The sequence below is a fragment of the Papio anubis genome, chromosome 1, assembly GCF_008728515.1.
Source record: "Papio anubis isolate 15944 chromosome 1, Panubis1.0, whole genome shotgun sequence".
NCBI classification, from domain to species: Eukaryota; Metazoa; Chordata; class Mammalia; order Primates; family Cercopithecidae; genus Papio; species Papio anubis.
The window spans coordinates 65,467,011-65,484,775 of NC_044976.1; the positions used below are offsets into that span (position 1 = coordinate 65,467,011).

The following is a 17,765-nucleotide window of genomic DNA, read 5'->3' on the forward strand; positions in this document are numbered from 1 at the left end:
TGGCTCAGGGAAGCTCAGCTCTGTTTATTGTAGTACCTTAGTGACCACAGTTCTGTAAGGGGTGGAAGGTAAATGCCTTGCCCACTGTGGGCTGGTGCTATAAAAATGTTAAAGGAAAACTTTAGACAAATTAAATTTCACAGTTTATCTGAACAAAGAACAACTCATGAATTGGGCAGCACTCAGAACCAGAAGAGGTACGAAGGATTCTGCTTAGCATTGTTAGTAGGAAGCTTTTATAGGCTGGCACAGAAGCAAAATAGAGAAATCACCTGATTGGCTACAGCTAAGTGTCTGCATTATTTGGGCTTGGTGTGATGAGCTGGCTGCCTGTGATTGGCAGAAACCTGACTGAAATCTGGCTGCTTGTGATCAGATGAAATGCAACTATTTATTATACTCCTAAGTTTCAGTTTGCTTATGTATGAAGTTAGGTTGCAGTTTGTTATATAAAAACTCAAAGTACAGAGACAACCTCAGGCAAATGGCCTCCTGCTTATTTAATTTAATAGAAGTAAGCAGACCACAGTCCCCTGATGAGATATTTGAAAGAAAATTCATGGATCTCTGGTTTCCAAGCTGTCCTATAGATATAGTGGCTCCTTTTTGGCCTCCTAGGGGCCAATAAGACCAGGAGCATTTACAGAGGGACAAAGGCAACCTTTACCTAGAGTAATCCACAGATCCCAACTGGCCGGCTAGTCCAGGAAACAGCACAAACTCAATCCTCTCCCTGGAACAGAGACTGGCCTCCAAGGCCATACTCAGATCTCAGTATCAGAATAGAAGCCAAGTCTGGCCTTGCACTCTGCTGCTTGAAGACCCTAGTAGCTGTTTAGTTTAGAAGATGATAAATTAAAGCTGGAGTCGAGCTTAGGTTGTCATCTTCTCAGAATCCACTGCTTCTTGTTCTTGAGCTGCTTTAATGGAGAATCCTCAGCCAAATGTAATTTTATGGTTAATTTAGTGCCTTCTTAAAGGATAAAGCTCACAAGTTCCCGCAGAAACTCCCAAAAATAACTAATACAGAAATTCTCAGTAGTAATTTCAGCCCACCTTGGGTTAAAATCTGAATACTGTAGTTTTTAGCATTTAATTTAGAAAAGTTTGGAGTGAGAAACTTTTGGGAGTATCTTTTTAGAAATTACACTGGCTGGGCATGGTGGCTCACTCCTGTAATCCCAGCTCTTTGGGAGACCGAGGTGGGCGGATCACTTGAGGCCAACATGGTAAAATCTGCGTCTCAACTAAAAATGCAAAAATTAGCCAGGTGTGGTGCCACACACCTGTAATCCCAGCTAACTTGGGAGGCTGAGGCAGGAGAATGGCTTGAACCCGGGATGCAGAGGTTGCAGTGAGCCGAGATTGCGCTACTGCTACACTCCAGCCTGGGTGACAGGCGAGACTCCGTCTCAAGAAAGAAAAGAAAAGCAAGAACAGAAAATCAAACACCGCGTGTTCTCACTCATAGGTGGGAACTGAACAATGAGATCACTTGGACATAGGAAGGGGAACATCACACACCGGGGCCTATTGTGGGGAGGGAGTGGGGGGAGGGATAGCATTAGGAGATATACCTAATGTAAATGACAAATTAATGGGTGCAGCACACCAACATGGCACATGTATACATATGTAACAAACCTGCATGTTGTGCACATGCATCCTAGAATTTAAAGTATAATAAAAAAAAAAAAAAAAAAAGAAGAGAAGAGATCACACTTACATTAAGAGCAGGCTTACAGAGAAAAGGAGGGAGTAGAAAGGAAATTTCTATTGAATGCTACAAAGCTCAAAGTACTAGATGCTATTTTATGTAATCCTGAGAATAGCAGCATAATAAATTATTGTCTCCATTTTAAGGTGGAGATACAATAAACTGAAGCTCAGATAATTTACATTATTTGCCCCAATTTGCTCCTATCTGCCCTATTCCAAGGCCTAAACTTGTTTCTCTTATACTAAGTATCAAGAGAAACTACCGTCATGACTTGTACTAATATTAGGTATATTTTCTAATTCTTGTTATTCTGATCATTAGTGCTTAAAAAGAGTTTGTTTTATGTTCTGAGTTGGCAGTGTAGTTAGGGAAGCTGTTTTGCTTTGCAGTAAGTTTGGATGAGGGAAAACAGGGGGAGAACATATAAAAGCAACCAGAGAAGAATGAAGGGGAAAAGAAAAAGACAGCTTCATTACTTGGAGCTGCAGCAGCGTCTCCTTTTCCCAGCCAGCAACTGGAAGCAAGTATGCCCCTCCCCTACCTCCTACAGACCTGAGCCCAACACCTTATCTTGAAGCTTTTCTCTCTCTCTTCTCTCATTCACACAATCTCCAGGTACATCTCTCCTCCTCCACGTCCATTTTTCTTTTTTTTTTTTTGAGACGGAGTCTCGCTCTGTCACCCAGGCTGGAGTGCAGTGACCGGATCTCAGCTCACTGCAAGCTCCGCCTCCCGTGTTTACGCCATTCTCCTGCCTCAGCCTCCCGAGTAGCTGGGATGTAGTCCCCCGCCACCTCGCCCGGCTAGTTTTTTGTATTTTTTAGTAGAGACGGGGTTTTACTGTGTTAGCCAGGATGGTCTCGATCTCCTGACCTCGTGATCCGCCCGTCTCGGCCTCCCAAAGTGCTGGGATTACAGGCTTGAGCCACCGCGCCCGGCCTCACCTCCATTTTTCTCTCCTTGTCATTCTTTTTGAGAGTCCAAACCTCCCTCTAGTTGTGAAGATGCTCCTGAGTAGTATTGATGATGATGCATAATAAAGAAAATCTCCAGTCTGAAGTAGAGGCAGAGGAACCTAAACCAGTTTACCTCCTCACCCTTAAATGTTCCAAAAGACCCCGAAAGCCTTTTCTTAACTTAAACGCATTTAATTCAATCTGTTTTTCTTCAAGTAGTAACAGTCAAGATTGAAAAATTATTTCCTTACTCAGTTTTCTCTTTTAGTTATTGGAATTACAAAATTATTGCTTTTTACCATTTTCATATAAGCTCTATGGGATTAAATTTTAAGTAAGTTTCTGTTATTTAATTTTGGAATTTATTACTTACAAGATTATTTTTATGTGAAATGCATTTCTGAATTCCAAACAAATGGATTACCAATAAACTTTCAAAACGCAACTTGTTTCTAAATTGAATTTTGCCTTTATACTGTTCAAGTTAATGAGAAAGTAAAATAACAATGTAATAATATAATTTAAAATGTTTAATACCTTATAGAATTTGCTACCAAAAATTTTTAGATTAAGGATAGTTATTCTTTTATTTAACAATTCAGAAAAAAGTTAAAGTTTGCAAAAACATTATATAGTAATGAAGTTCCAACATCTACTAACAATAATAAAAAACTATTCAAAGTTTTACAAAGCCTTTTTAATTGCACAAATTGTTAATGTAATACTATTGATGATGATTTGCTGAAATGCTGATATACAATTAACTCCACATTCATTAAATTAATGATAATTTGTCTTATTTGATATTCAATTATAGAAAAAGAGTATTGATGTTATTTGGCTTCCAACAGCGCATTTCCAGAGTCAGACTATACTGTTCTTGGTCCTGAATCAGAGTTTAGTATAGAAAGGCTGATGATTGAGCAATCTAATTGAGATAATAGAAAGTCATGAACTAGATCCTCTTGGTGATAATTATTTCCTAATTTTGTCCTATTATTTACTACAAATGTTGATTGTTCTTGAACAGATGACTGCTGACTTGTAATTCCAATGTCTATGCTTTGCTTTCTTATATGATCAATTCGAACATTACTATTTGGATAAGAATTTCTTTTATAATTTTGGAACTTGGATATTTGCTTCTTGTTGCTCCAATATTGTTGCATACATGATATTTTATGAGGCATTTAAAATTTCACTTGACGAGTTTAATAAATTATCCAGTGGTGTTACATTATTTAATTTATATATATATTTAAAAGGCTTTGAATAACATTTGACAGGTGAGGCACTGGATGTGGGTATGCTCGTTGGTTCTTCTATAGAAAACATTCTTTCAAATTTTCCAGTTTGGGCACTAATTTCATGAATAACAGCTTTATCAAGGTAACCCACAAATTGTTCTGTTAGGCTAGAAAAGTGCTGTGAGAAATTATAGAGTGTATTCCAAGATCTGTTTTCTGGTGTCTGCTTATTAGTTTTCCTCTTTGGTTTATCATCGACAGTTGTGTGGCCTACTTTAAAAGACATGGGGATCTGTATATCTTTTCTCTGTGCTGTAGGCATTGTTTTTTGGGGTTTGAAAAGAGAAATAGATTGATCACCAATTATAGATTTGAGGATTTCACAATTTCTTTCTAAAACAAAATTTGTTCTTTTATGTGGGTAATTGTTTTCATTTTTCAATGGATGAGAAGAAAATCTATTTTTTGTCAAAAGTAACATTCGTACATATTCTGAGTCATGGAAAATTATGGGATTTGTGTCCTTTTGTTCCTGTGGATTAAAGAAAAGAGTAATTAGTCGTAAGTTCATTGAGTCAAGAAAGCTCCATATATTTTAAAACATGTAAATAAAATTGTAAAATATTCTAAAAATGACTACATACAAATATTTAATATGAACAGTAGCATTATTCAAATACATGAAAATACTGTACTTGTATATAACATACATCCTTCTTATCTTAATATTCTATAGAGATGTTAGTCATGAAACTTGAACTTTTGACCTTAAATGTTTTCTGAAATAAATTGGAATATGAAAAAATAAATATATTTGTTAAATATCTGAGGTACTGTCATTGAGAAATAGGGTAGTTGTACTGGCATTTCTTAGGTTTCCATATTCTAGAAATTAAAAAGCATACCAAAAAATGGATTGAGTCAAAGTTCAGAAGAGACATAACTGATTACAGGCCAAAATTACAAATCTGGATATTCTAGTAAATAATTCAAAAAATTAAAAATTATCTCTACAACTGATATTATTGTACCCTAATACTTAGCACCTAACACCTGACACCTAAAAAGTGCTCAATAAATATTTGTGGAATAAAATAGCCAAAGTAATAGACTGACTCGAGAATAGATCATTTTTATCACAGTAATAGCCAAGTCTGCTATCATTACTGAAAAGATGACAAAGATCTAGTTTTGCAATCCACTGGTGATGCCAATATTACCTATTTAGCCATCATAATGGATGTTTGTAATGTTTTTGGTCTGTCCAACGCCTTAGGACATTTTCTGCTTGATAAGTCTATGTACCCTTAGGTAGAGGCAAGAACCATGTTTGTCAGCTTCTTTGCGGTTAGGACATAGGCATTTGCTCTAGGCTTTGCCATTCAGATACACCTATGAAGTCTTCAGTTCAGAGAAAGCAAGCACTGTGAAAAAGTATTGGGAAAACTATTCTAGTGAGGGTGGTAGGAGTTATATCTAGCTTTGAACAACAGCAGTAGCAAATGTCTTAAGAGTATTCCTTGCTCAGCATCGGAGTTATAAACTGTTATCTGTGACAATAGCATGGGCCTCAGTGGAGCAGTCTGGGGCTATATAATTAGGTGATTCCTGGCTAGACAGCTTTCGAGCCAGACTGCCTCTCTAGAGAGCATGAGTTACTAAATAGCCTTTAATAAATGCACTTTCTGGTTGAAAAAGCCAAAACAGATTATTAGAAAAATGGACACATAGTCATGGTCCCATCATTTTAGAACTGGGATCTTGTTATATTGTACAGGCTGGATTCAAATGCCTGGGTTCAAGCAATTCCCCTGCCTCAGACTCCAGAGTAGCAGGGATTACAGGTGCACACCACTGCATTCTGCTAGATTGCTACAGTCATTTTTTAAAAAATCCTTTTTATTTTATAGTTCTATTATAATCAAGCAAATTTGATAGAGCCTTCTTCATAAAGAAAAACACTGAATTTTCAGCTAGTGTAAAGGAATGCGTGGTTTGGGGGTTATGCAAAGAGCATTAAGAACTTAAGTGCTGTTATCACTTTGGAATATGAAACCAAGAGGTAAGAAGGATTTATCAAAGATTCTGGTCACTAAAATATATGGGTGATTCCCGTAAGTTGTATAACTACACATATTTACTTAACGATAGATGATATGCTTATTACCATGTGAGAAGTTACTGTCTTTGTTGGACTAACGCTGATTATCTTGGCATGTGGATTTTTCAATTCATCCTCAAAGCACAACGGGAGCAAGCTTTTCTTTCTTACTGAATGATACTTACTTAATTGATAATTTCTGATAGATTTGTTTTCTTTTATATTAAAATCATTCATCTGTGGAGATTTTTTTCTGAAAATAAACACAGTTCAGGGCAATGTTCATAGGGCTGATTGCAGCTTGTTAGTTCTTGTCTGCCTCCTTTTATCCCTGGAAGTCACTGCCAACTTCTGCACCAACCTCTCTCCCACAGACTTTCAGACTGACAAGATCATCCCTTCCTGCCTGGTTTGTGGGAGAACACAGCAAGAGCAGGAGTGGAAGCAAGACAGTCATATATATACCTCTTTGGATTTTGAGTGGGGACGAGTTGTATGATTACGTAGGTTGAGGAGAACACCAAAGGTAGAGAGGTATTTGCAACGTCCTATGTTGAGATTCTGAAAGAAGCTTCACAGGGCAGCTTCATGCCAACACAGGGTGGCCCCACATTTGTTAAGAGGATAGAGTAGTGTGGTCAGGCAGAGACAGGATATAGTTGTTGTTGTTGTTGTTGTTGTTGTTTTTGAAACGGAGTCTCGCTCTGTCGCCCAGGCTGGAGTGCAGTGGTGCGATCTCGGCTCACTGCAAGCTCTGCCTCCCGGGTTCACACCATTCTCCTGCCTCAGCCTCCCGAGTAGCTGAGACTACAGGCGCCCACCACCAGGCCCGACTAATTTTTTTGTATTTTTAGTAGAGATGGGGTTTCACCGTGTTAGCCAGGATGGTCTTGATCTCCTGACCTCGTGATCCGCCTGCCTCGGCCTCCAAAGTGCTGGGATTACAGGCGTGAGCCACTGCGCCCGGCCAGGATATAGTTTTTCAACTGAATTAAACCTAAAGTGGTTGTTCATTATTGATTCAAACAAAGTTTGAAACACACTGGATTAATGATTTTTTCACTACATAAAGTTTGAAGGGTTCATGAGAAAAATGAGAACTTTATCCAAAGAAAAGCTACTTTTTCACATCCGTGTTGTAGTGTAAGTAAATGTGTGTATTTACTAAAAAAAAAAAAAAAAATTGTATTCCCTCTATTCATTTTTCCATGCCTTTCTCTCCGTTCGATTGTACTATGGAACTAAATGATAACAATAAGGTAGAATAAATTTATTCTGGTCAATTATAAAATGTGTCCTACTAGAAACATCATTAAACAGAACAAAATACTAAGTATTTTGAAATAAATTACCTTTTATTTCTATCACCTTCTAAGTGACCAACAGAATCCAATGGTTTTCTAGGTTTTTTTTCAATTTGACCTGAAATTTTAAAAGATTTTCATAAAAGACACATAGATATTCTGACATTTAGGAAAATATCTTGCACAAAATATTTTACAATTTAAAATAACATATGGAAAGCACCTAGTATAGTGCCTGGTCTGTAGTAGCTACTCAGTAAATATTTCTTGAATGAACTAGATAGAACTGGAAAAGACTGAGATCAAAGCTCCAGTATTTGGCTAAAACAGATCAAACATAAAAGTGGTCTTGGAGATTTTTTGTGGAAGAAAGGCATCCCTAAATTTTCAAATCTCTCCGTTATGTGGAGTCACTATTAACCAGTAGGAAGCTTCAGACGGTTATCACTTGGTAGGGAGGGAAGACAGCTTGCAGATATCAAACAGATCTTGCCATGTGGCATGAAGTAAGCATCCAAGGTTGATCTCTTCCAAACATGTCTGGTGGCCACTCCAGCAATTTTTCTTTTTTTTTTTTTTTTTTTTTGAGACGGAGTCTCGCTCTGTCACCCAGGCTGGAGTGCAGTGGCCGGATCTCAGCTCACTGCAAGCTCCGCCTCCCGGGTTCACGCCATTCTCCTGCCTCAGCCTCCCGAGTAGCTGGGACTACAGGCGCCTGCCACCTCGCCCGGCTAAGTTTTTGTATTTTTTTAGTAGAGACGGGGTTTCACTGTGTTAGCCAGGACGGTCTCGATCTCCTGACCTCGTGATCCGCCCGTCTCGGCCTCCCAAAGTGCTGGGATTACAGGCTTGAGCCACCGCGCCCGGCCCACTCCAGCAATTTTTCTACACACACATGCTATTAGCAACAGTTTCAGCTTTTTCCTCGTCCTCAAGTAGTTTATATTCTAGTGCAGTACTTCCCAGTCTTTCCCATTTAATTGCAAGCATACTAATTTATATTATTTGTACAGTATACTGGAATAAATGCTTGAGTCTGGGTAGGCTACCATAGGGTCAACTAAGCAGCCTTGATGGCCAAGGAATCAATATTTCAGCACACCTATAACCCCCTCCAAGCACAACAGTTTACCACAGTACCATTTGGGAAGCTCTGTTCTAGAGGGAGGAAATGGTCAATAAACAAGTAAACCAGCTGGGCATGGTGATGTGCCTTTGTAATCCCAGCTATTCAGGAGGCTGAAGTGTGAGGACTGCTTGAGGCCAGGAGTTTGGGGCCAGCTGGGGCAGTATAGTAAGACCCCCATCTCAAAAAACAAAAACAAACACAAACAAAAAAAAAAACCCGACAACAACAAAAACAAGTAAACCAACCAACAAATAAATATATAATATAATTTCGAATACTTTGGAAGTATTTGAAGCATTCAAGTATTATGGAAGAATATAAACATAGTACTTCACCTAGGGTGGCTATAGATGTCCTCTTTTAAGAAGGGATATTTGAGCTGAAATCTGAGTAAAGAGAAAGAGGCAGAGGAAACAGCAAGTGTGGAGGTCTCAGTGTGAAGTCAGTGTGGAATGCTGAAAGAACAAAGAGGCCAGTGTTGCTCGGGTGCGGTGAATTAGGAGGAGAGCAGAGTAAGATGGGTTGAAACACGTAGCAGGGCAAAGTCATCTAGGGTCACATAAGCCATGGTGAAGAGTTAAGATATTATTCTGGTTACAACAGAGATCCTTAGGAGGGTTTTCAACAGAACAATAATGTAGTTTCATTTATACTTTAGAAAGATCACTCTGCTCGCTCAGAGATGGATGGTCTGTGGGGAGAAGGGGGAATGTGGGTGGCAAGAGTAGCAATGGAGTAACCAGTTAGGAGGCTGTTGCTATTATCTAGATAAACTTGTTGGTTGACTCAATAAGGATTGTAGCAGTGTAAGTGGTGAGAAATGGTTGGCTTCAGTTTCTACTTAGAGGGAGATCCAACTTTTTCCCATTTGCAGGAATGGGATAGATAGGAGAAAAACAGGCCCACTGACTGAAACAAGGTGCTGGATTAAGGATCCCTGACTTGTGAAAGGAGAATAAAAATCAGTTCTTTCCATTGCCAATTGGCTAACCTGGAACTAAGTCAAACCACACCAGAGATGGATGACTGAATCTGCCATATCCCCAATTATTACCCTGGCAGAGGAATCCCATTCACAACTCTAAAATCTGGTCTGGCGTGAGGGCCATGAGGTCTGAGTAATGGCAACTGCAAAACTTCTGGAAAGGAAAAAGTGACATATAGTGAGTGGTGAATAAGAGAGAGAGAACCTTCTGAAATTCTAAAACATATGAAAAATATTGCCAAGTGCAGTGGCTCACACCTATAATCCCAGCACCTTGAGAGGCTGAAGTGGGTGGATCACATGAGGTCAGGAGTTCGAGACCAGCCTGGCCAACATGGTGAAACCCCGCCTCTACTAAAAGTACAAAAATCAGCTGGGCATGGTCGCGAACGCCTGTAATCCCAGCTACTTGGGAGGCTGAGGCAGGAGTTGCTTGAACCCAGGAGTTGGAGGTGGCAGTGAGCAGAGATCATGCCACTGCACTCCAGGCTAGGTGACAGGATGAGACTCAGTTTCAAAAAAAAAATTATAATAATAAAACATATGAAAAACATAAATCTAAGAAAGGCAGCAAACAAAATCTACAAGAGGGTCAGCAATACAATTAAATAGAAGAATCTAAAAATAAACTGAAAACCCTTGCCGTCTTAAGATACATACCTCAATTTTAAGATGTATAGTAGCAAGTGTCATACTTAAATTAACAGCGTCAATTGATGACATCTTAGATTTGATAAAATATATTTAGAAATTTCAAAGGTATAAATAAAAAAATACATTAGAGAATAAGCTATTATTCAATAAAAACAGACTAAGGTAAAAATAAAAACAGGTCAATATTTTAAAAACTGGAAATCTTGGAAGTAAGAAATATAAATCTAGATTACATGGGCAAAGGGAAAATTAATGAATTGAAAGAAAATGTTGAGGAATTCACCAAGAATGCATAGAAAGATAAATAAAAAACCTGAAAGAACAGTTCAAAATCATGAAAAACCCACTGCAAGTCTTGGACATTTATCCAATAGCTTTGGAAGAAGAAAATAGCAGAAATGGTAAAGAATCTATATTTGAAGAGATAATAACCAATAATTCTAACTGACAGACGTGTATTTCAAGGATTGAAGATGACAGACAGAATACATCTATATCCAGACACTTTGTACTAAAAATGCGAATCATAAAGAATAAAGAGAAAAGTCCTAAAACTACCAGAAAGTTAAAAACAGTTATTCTATAGAAGAATGACAATTGGACTATGAACAGAATTCTAATCTATGAATGATTCAAGAAGATAATAAAGTTATCTGTAAAGTGCTGAGAAAAAGTAATTTACAGTGTAGAAATTTACATAAACTCAACGGTCATTCCAGAGTGACAGCAAAATAAAGGCACTTCAGATATATAAGGATCCAAAGAGTTAACAGCCAACAGGTCACCATTGAAAGAATGACTAACACATGCTCTTCATGAAAAATGTAATAGAACACAGATGGGGCTGAGTGTGGTAGCTCACACCTGTAATCCCAGCACTCTGGGAGGCTGAGGCAGGTGGATCACCTGAGGACAGGAGTTTGAGAGCAGCCTGACCAGTATGGTGAAACCCCATCTCTACCAAAAATACAAAAATAGCCGGGTGTGGTGGTGCACGCCTATAATCCCAGCTACTTGGGAGGTTGCAGTAAGCCAGGGTCGCGCCATTGCACTCCAGCCTAGGCAACAAGAGTGAAACTCTGTCTCAAAAAAAATAAACAAACACAAATGGTAGGATACAGGAGTCAATGATGAGCACAGAATTTGATAAACTGCTATGTATTTAATCAGCATTATCTTTAAAAACTAATAGTATTTTGTATTTTAAATGAAATATTGTTAATATTTGCTGCACTTGTGTAAGCTTTTTGCAGTTATTTTAATCTACCGTATTTTTGGTGTTTTAGACTTCTGTCATGTCAGCCTTTTGTTTTTTTCTTTAACTTTGCTTTATTGAGGTATAATTTACATACAATAAAATACACGTATTTAATGTAATGAACAGTTTGATAAACATTGATAAATATATGCACTCATGTAAGTAAAATCAAGATATAGAGTATTTCCATTATTCTCCGATAGTTTCCTCCCACCCCCTTTTAGTCAATTCATTTGATTTGTTCTGTTCTTTCCTTCAAACTCACTGTTTATCTCAGTGTTGGATACCTGGTTTCTTCCCTCAATAAACTATCTTGTCTAATGTGGTCATATTTTTGTCCCCTTACACTGCACACTGTATATATTCCAAAACTGCTTTTCGGATTTCAGTTCGGTTTACTTCAATGTTTATTTTACTCTTTGAGGCTTTTAACATAATTTTAAGTTACCTATTAGCATTACCTATTTCTTTAAAAATATTTTTTAATTCTGGTAGCATCATTTCATTCTTGATGATTATGTTTTACATTTCCAAATCTTACTTCATAGAATTCTGATTTTCTTTAACTCCTTCAGCATATAGAACAATTATTGTTTAAGTTTATTCCTGGTTCATGGGGAACAAATTCTGCCAAAATGTGACCATCAGCTATTTTTTAAATTATGACCTCTCTTCGCTATGGAATTTTTCCATAGGTCCCATGCTTTGTTCTTATTTTTCTTTCTGCTCAACTTTGAATCAGATCACTTAAATGTGGGCTTATTTATTTGTCCAAAAACAACAGATGTAAATTTTTTTATGTTCTCCCTGTTTACTTATGCACTGTTAAACTCTCCCCTTAGAAATTAACATGTAAATCCAGATGTCGTTACCTTTTATTATGAGTTCAGGCACTCAGCTACCTGAGTAGGCTGCTAAGGAAGCTGTAGCCCTGGAAGATGGTGGAGAAGTTTGTTTCTGGGCACTGTATATTTTGTGAAACCTTTTCATGACCCCAGGGTGGTGGTGGTGGTGGGTACTCTGTTTATGTGTGAGGTGTCACTTGGGTTTCATTTTTTTATCTCTCTCGGGATAAGCAAGTTAGTTTGGTAGTTGAGGGAGGAACTTAGTCAAGTAAGGGCCTCATGGCTCACAGGCTATTTGAAGGAATTGTGTTTTTTCTTTGCAGTTATCGTTGGTCACAATCCAAAAATCGTTCCTAGAAAACTGTATTTTGTCTCTTCTGTTATCAACCCTCCTTTCAAGTCCCTGCTCCTTCAAGTTAGGAGGTTTTTACCCTAGCTCTGAGTACATCTAAAGCAATACGAGGAAGCCAGAGAAAAAAGTGACAAGTTATGATCATTATATTTCTCTCCAAATATTGCTAGCACAGACTTTGAATGCTGCTGACTTACAATGAGGAAAGGAATCCCAAGGGGAGAATTTCGCATCTTTCTCGGACCTATCATTGATAACAAACTCTATTTCTTTAAGTTGAATGTGAGAGAGAGAGAGAGTGTGTGTGTGTGTGTGTCTGTGTGTGTGTGTGTATGTGTGTGTGTGTGTAGTGGAGTCGGTGGTTATAATAGGGGATTTTTTTCAGAATATTCTCTATTGGCTCTTTCAACGGTTATTCTTTTCTCCTAAGAAATGGAATTGTGCCCTGACTTCTGGAAGATTCTTTCAAACTGCTTCATAATGTAATATGTGACAGATTTTCTTTGAGTTAGGGATAAAATGTCCCAGTTTCAATTTAATAAATTTTTCTTCTCTATTTTCTTTTTGTGTTATTCATTCTGGCCAGGATGAACTTGTATTTATGTTGACAACTTTCCCAGAAGTCTTACTTTGGGACTTTGATAAAAAGTATAAAATGCTTCCTTAGAGAGACTTAAGAACTTTTCTAAAGGGAGATTGCTTTGCTGAACTAATAGAACATCCTGTCACTGCTTTCAGGGAACACTTCAGAGAAGATGTGGCATCTGAATGGAACCTTCAAGGATACTGTAGCAAATGGAGGTTGCCTACTTCACAGTCATTTTTTACCCTTCTTTACTAACAGCACTCCAGTCTTATCTCCTTCCAAGCAACCATGTCCTTCAAAGAAGGCTGGTATCTTTCCCGGCTCAATGGAGTAAATCTTGAGTAATCTAAGCTGTGTTTTTCAAAATGTGAGCTACAAACCATTCATGTGTTGTGAAATCAATTTAGTGTATCCTGAACAGCATTTAAGAAAATGAAGTAGACTATAACAGAATGTATCATCTGGATCCTTAGTAATTACTTTACAAAATACAGAAATACTACAATCAAATTCAACTGACAGAGAGAAAGAGAGATAATTAGGACTCTAGGAAGCTGAATCTTCTGCTCCGTGTGTGTGTGTGTGTGTGTGTGTGTGTGTGTGTGTGTGTGTAATATAAAAAGTATTTCCTACTGTGGCCATGTTAAAAGTTGGGAAAAGTGATCTAAGCCAATGATGATTTATTGGTTTAGATGTGGATGCATGAGGCTCTTTGAGCCAAAGAAACATAAGGGGGAGTTGGCTTTGGGAAAACATTTTTTTCATTCTTACCAAGGCATAAAAAGCATTTCTAGTCACACAAGCTATATTGAATAGTTGTCATCATACTGTACAGCAAGGATAGGAGGACAAGCTACCTGCTAAGACCATTGAGGAAAGACAGAGGAACTGGACATTTTTTCCACCACTGTATTCATCTATTCAATCTCAGCAGCCACAATCAGACCGACAGAAAGCATGAGAATATTTTTTTTTCTTGCATCTGTGGTGGAAACCTTAGCAGCAGACAGTAACTACTCCAGGTCTGTCAAATAGATGCATGGAACTGAATATCTAATGACATTATAAAGCCCCTGAACGAGCCAACCCTGCAAATGCCTTTCTAATGGACTTCTTATTTTTTTAGATAATAAATATCTTTACAGTTTAAGCTACAGGCGGTTGGATTTTCTTTTATTTGAGGCTAAAATCTCTTAACTATGAAAGTCGAACAGGAATCCATCAGGTGAAAACATATGTTTGAAGCATAGGCAACATACAATGAATCAAATCACACAGTAATTTGGTTAACTAAGTAAAACAGCCTGTTAAATATAACTAGAATCAGTGTGGTGTGGATAGGTTTACGAGAAAGAAAAGAAGGCTGGAGAAAGATCGTTATTGTAGTGTGATCAAAGACTAATATTCCTTGGTTAAAGATTTTCTTAATGCTTACACCCTAAGTTTAGATGCAGGTAACTTTCAATTATTTCAATGTAAACATGCAATTTCTATACCTGTAAATAAAGTAGAGTCTTTTTCCTTTTTATGAGCATTAGACTGAATGTTGAACATAGGAGAAAAGTCTGTAGAACCCAGTGATCTTCTACATGCTTGTCTATGCTGTGAATGTAGAACATTCAGAGGCCTTGCATTTTCCATCTAAACATCAGGAAAAATGGAAAATTATCTTAGAAATGATTTCTTTCCGTGTATATTAACAAATAATTTGTGTTTGAGTATTCACATTTGCAATATTGAATTATGATAACTAACAGCTGTCTGGTTCTTTAAATATTTTCAAATGTGATTTAATTCTCAGAAAAACCTACTATGAGATGAGCATTATCAATAAGAAAACAAACCTTCAGAAGTTAAAAGATCTGCTTATGCTCACACTTTTTACTAATTTATTTTTCCTTTGTCTATGAAACTTAACCTTTATATTCACATAAAATTTCTCTCTCCAGGCTGGGCGCAGTGGCTCAAGCCTGTAATCCCAGCACTTTGGGAAGCCGTCGGAGACGGGCGGATCACGAGGTCAGAAGATCGAGACCATCCTGGTGAACACGGTGAAACCCCGTCTCTACTAAAAAGTACAAAAAAACTAGCCGGGCGAGGTGGCGGGCGCCTGTAGTCCCAGCTACTCGGGAGGCTGAGGCAGGAGAATGGCGTAAACCCGGGAGGCGGAGCTTGCAGTGAGCTGAGATCCGGCCACTGCACTCCAGCCTGGGCGACAGAGCGAGACTCCGTCTCAAAAAAAAAAAAAAAAAATTTCTCTCTCCAAGTTCAGGGGAAGTCTGAGGTTCAAATACTGAGAAATAAAGCCTTCTCTGTTTTAACAAACGATTACTCTCTCTAACATAGAGTAGGTACAGCAGATCAGTTCTGAGTAGAGAAGAAACTGGAAAACAATGATCCGGCTTTTCCTAGACTAGAGGATCAGATTGGGTCTATACATTTTTTATTAAAATGCACATATCTAGGCATTCAAAATATACATATGCACATGTTAATATAAATGGAATACTTTGTGGTTCTCTGTTAACAAACTAAACAAATAACTGTTTAGAACCCATTTTTTTTCACACTAGGCACAGAATATATTTCGTTCTGGATAATATGAAATAAAAATAAGGTATATGACAAAAGTCTAGGCCACAAAGACCTCACATTTTTATGGTATAGGATTTGCATACACAAAACAGTAGTAAATAAAATAGAGTAATATCACTAAAAAGCAAACCAATCAATACAATCTATAAATGAGGAAGAGTTTGAAAAGGGAGGGATATCCATAAAGACTAAAATAGACAGGAAAGGTTCATAGAGGGAGAAGAAAATGCTAAGATTTAAAAGATAAGGGTATTTCAGGTGAGGTCAACAGCATAAGCCTGGAATGTTCATAAGACAGGCAGAAAAACAGTATAGTTATATCAGGAAGGCATTTATTATTTATTGGGATTAAAAGATAAGTTCAAATAGGTAAAAAGATGAGTTGTGAGGGGGATAGACCACAGATGTCTTGAAAGACAGACAAAGCAACTTTATCCTAAAGAAAAATTACCAACATTGTCACAAGGAATTGGAAATTGGAGCCCATCAATAATTCTTAAAAGGAATGTAAGGGAGTTTCAAATAACTACCTTTAAAAGAGTAACCAGCCCCAGATAGATTTACAGATAAGTTGTTTTAAGCTTTCATGGAAAAAATTGTTCTCATGCAATATAATATCAATTAAATTAAAAATTAAACAACTTTTCATTTCTTTTTATAAGCTGGTATAGTCTTAAAAGCCAAAGTCTGGAAAAATAAAGAAGGCTACAAGTTAATCTTACCTATGACTTCAGGATTTTTCACAAATTTAAAATAAAATACCGATCAACACTATACTAGTACAAGTTTACAACAGCCAAATAAAACCATCAAGAAATTAAAGGTTTCTATATGTTATTATAACTCATTACCCATAGGTCAAAAGGATTAAAATGATGTAATTATTTTAATAGCTGCAATACTGATAAATCTGATACATTTAACAACTATTATTGATAAGAACTGTAATAAAACTACATAGAAATAATACTTTCTTAATGTGAGAAAGAATATTGGCCAGGTGCGGTGGCTCATGCCTGTAATCCCAGCATTTTGGGAGGCCGAGGCAGGTGGATCACCTGAGGTCAGGAGTTTAAGACCAGCGTGGCCAACACTGTGAAACCCGTCTCTACTAAAAATCCAAAATAAGCCAGGCATGGTGGTGCACACCTGTAGTCCCAGCTACTTGGGAAGCTGTGGCGGGAGAATTGCTGGAATCTGGGAGGCAAAGGTGGCAGTGCACTGAGATCACGCCACTGCACTCAAGCCTGAGGGACAGAGTGAGACTCTGTCTCAAAAAAAAAAAAAAAAAAAAAAAGAATATTTAAAGATAATTTTTAAAATTATATATATGTAAAAGTAACAGTCAACATCATCGTTAATGGTAATATATTAGTCTATGACATGGCAACAGTAACATCTATCACCACAGTTATTTATAAATTTTTAGGGAGTGCCCAATAATGCAACAGGAAAAGATAATAAAAGTAGTAAAGACTGGGGAATTCTGATTCAACATAGCTGAGTAATCCTCTATCAGACCTACCTACCCACAGATAAAAACCATAGACTCTAGACAAAATGCTCTAGATAAAATACACACACACACACACACGCACACACACATGCATGCACACACATGACCTTAAGGTCCTGGAGAATAAACAAAAGCAGGTGGCAAAGAGAAAGTATTGATACTTGGTATCACTGATTTGCATGGAGTGGAGTTGCTATTTGTATAGCTTTTAGCTTGAAGGCAGACTGAAGTTGGCATCACATGGAGCATCTAAAATTCTGCTAGAAAAACCATGTTGTTTCTGGCCAGAAGAACCAGAAGACAAAGTTTGGGCAAACAAAGCTGCTGGAAAGTGAGAAAGGAATGATGCAAAGAAGAGAGCCAAAGATGGCAACTCCATTTCCTGCATGAGTGACTTCTATGTGTAAGAGACTACCTGTTCAAGTCTCTGGTTAACCCCTAAACCATGCATGTTTAGAAACTCCTGCAAGCAGCCAGCTAAGGATAAAACAACTGAATTAAAATTTGAGCTGCTGTT

At 37.6% G+C, this 17,765-nt stretch overlaps 1 protein-coding gene and 1 pseudogene across 7 annotated transcripts in view; both read right to left on the reverse strand.

Moving 5' to 3' along the window:
* Positions 1 to 3,027: 3,027 nt before the first annotated feature.
* C1H1orf141 (chromosome 1 C1orf141 homolog) overlaps positions 3,028 to 17,765 on the reverse strand; it is a 62,384-nt gene continuing 47,646 nt past the window's right edge. For 5 of the 7 annotated variants that reach the window (XM_009210366.4, XM_031669676.1, XM_017962296.3 and 2 more), the window contains 4 exons: positions 14,634 to 14,778; positions 7,377 to 7,446; positions 6,091 to 6,277; positions 3,028 to 4,455 (listed from right to left, as the gene is read on the reverse strand). In XM_009210366.4, the coding sequence (XP_009208630.2) occupies positions 3,856 to 4,455; positions 6,091 to 6,277; positions 7,377 to 7,446; positions 14,634 to 14,778 (1,002 nt within the window). In that variant the 3' untranslated portion in view covers positions 3,028 to 3,855. The remainder of the gene's footprint in view (positions 4,456 to 6,090; positions 6,278 to 7,376; positions 7,447 to 14,633; positions 14,779 to 17,765) is intronic. The other 2 variants (XM_009210409.3, XM_009210412.3) reach the window with 2 other exon arrangements.
* LOC116272176 lies at positions 14,043 to 14,178 on the reverse strand (annotated as a pseudogene).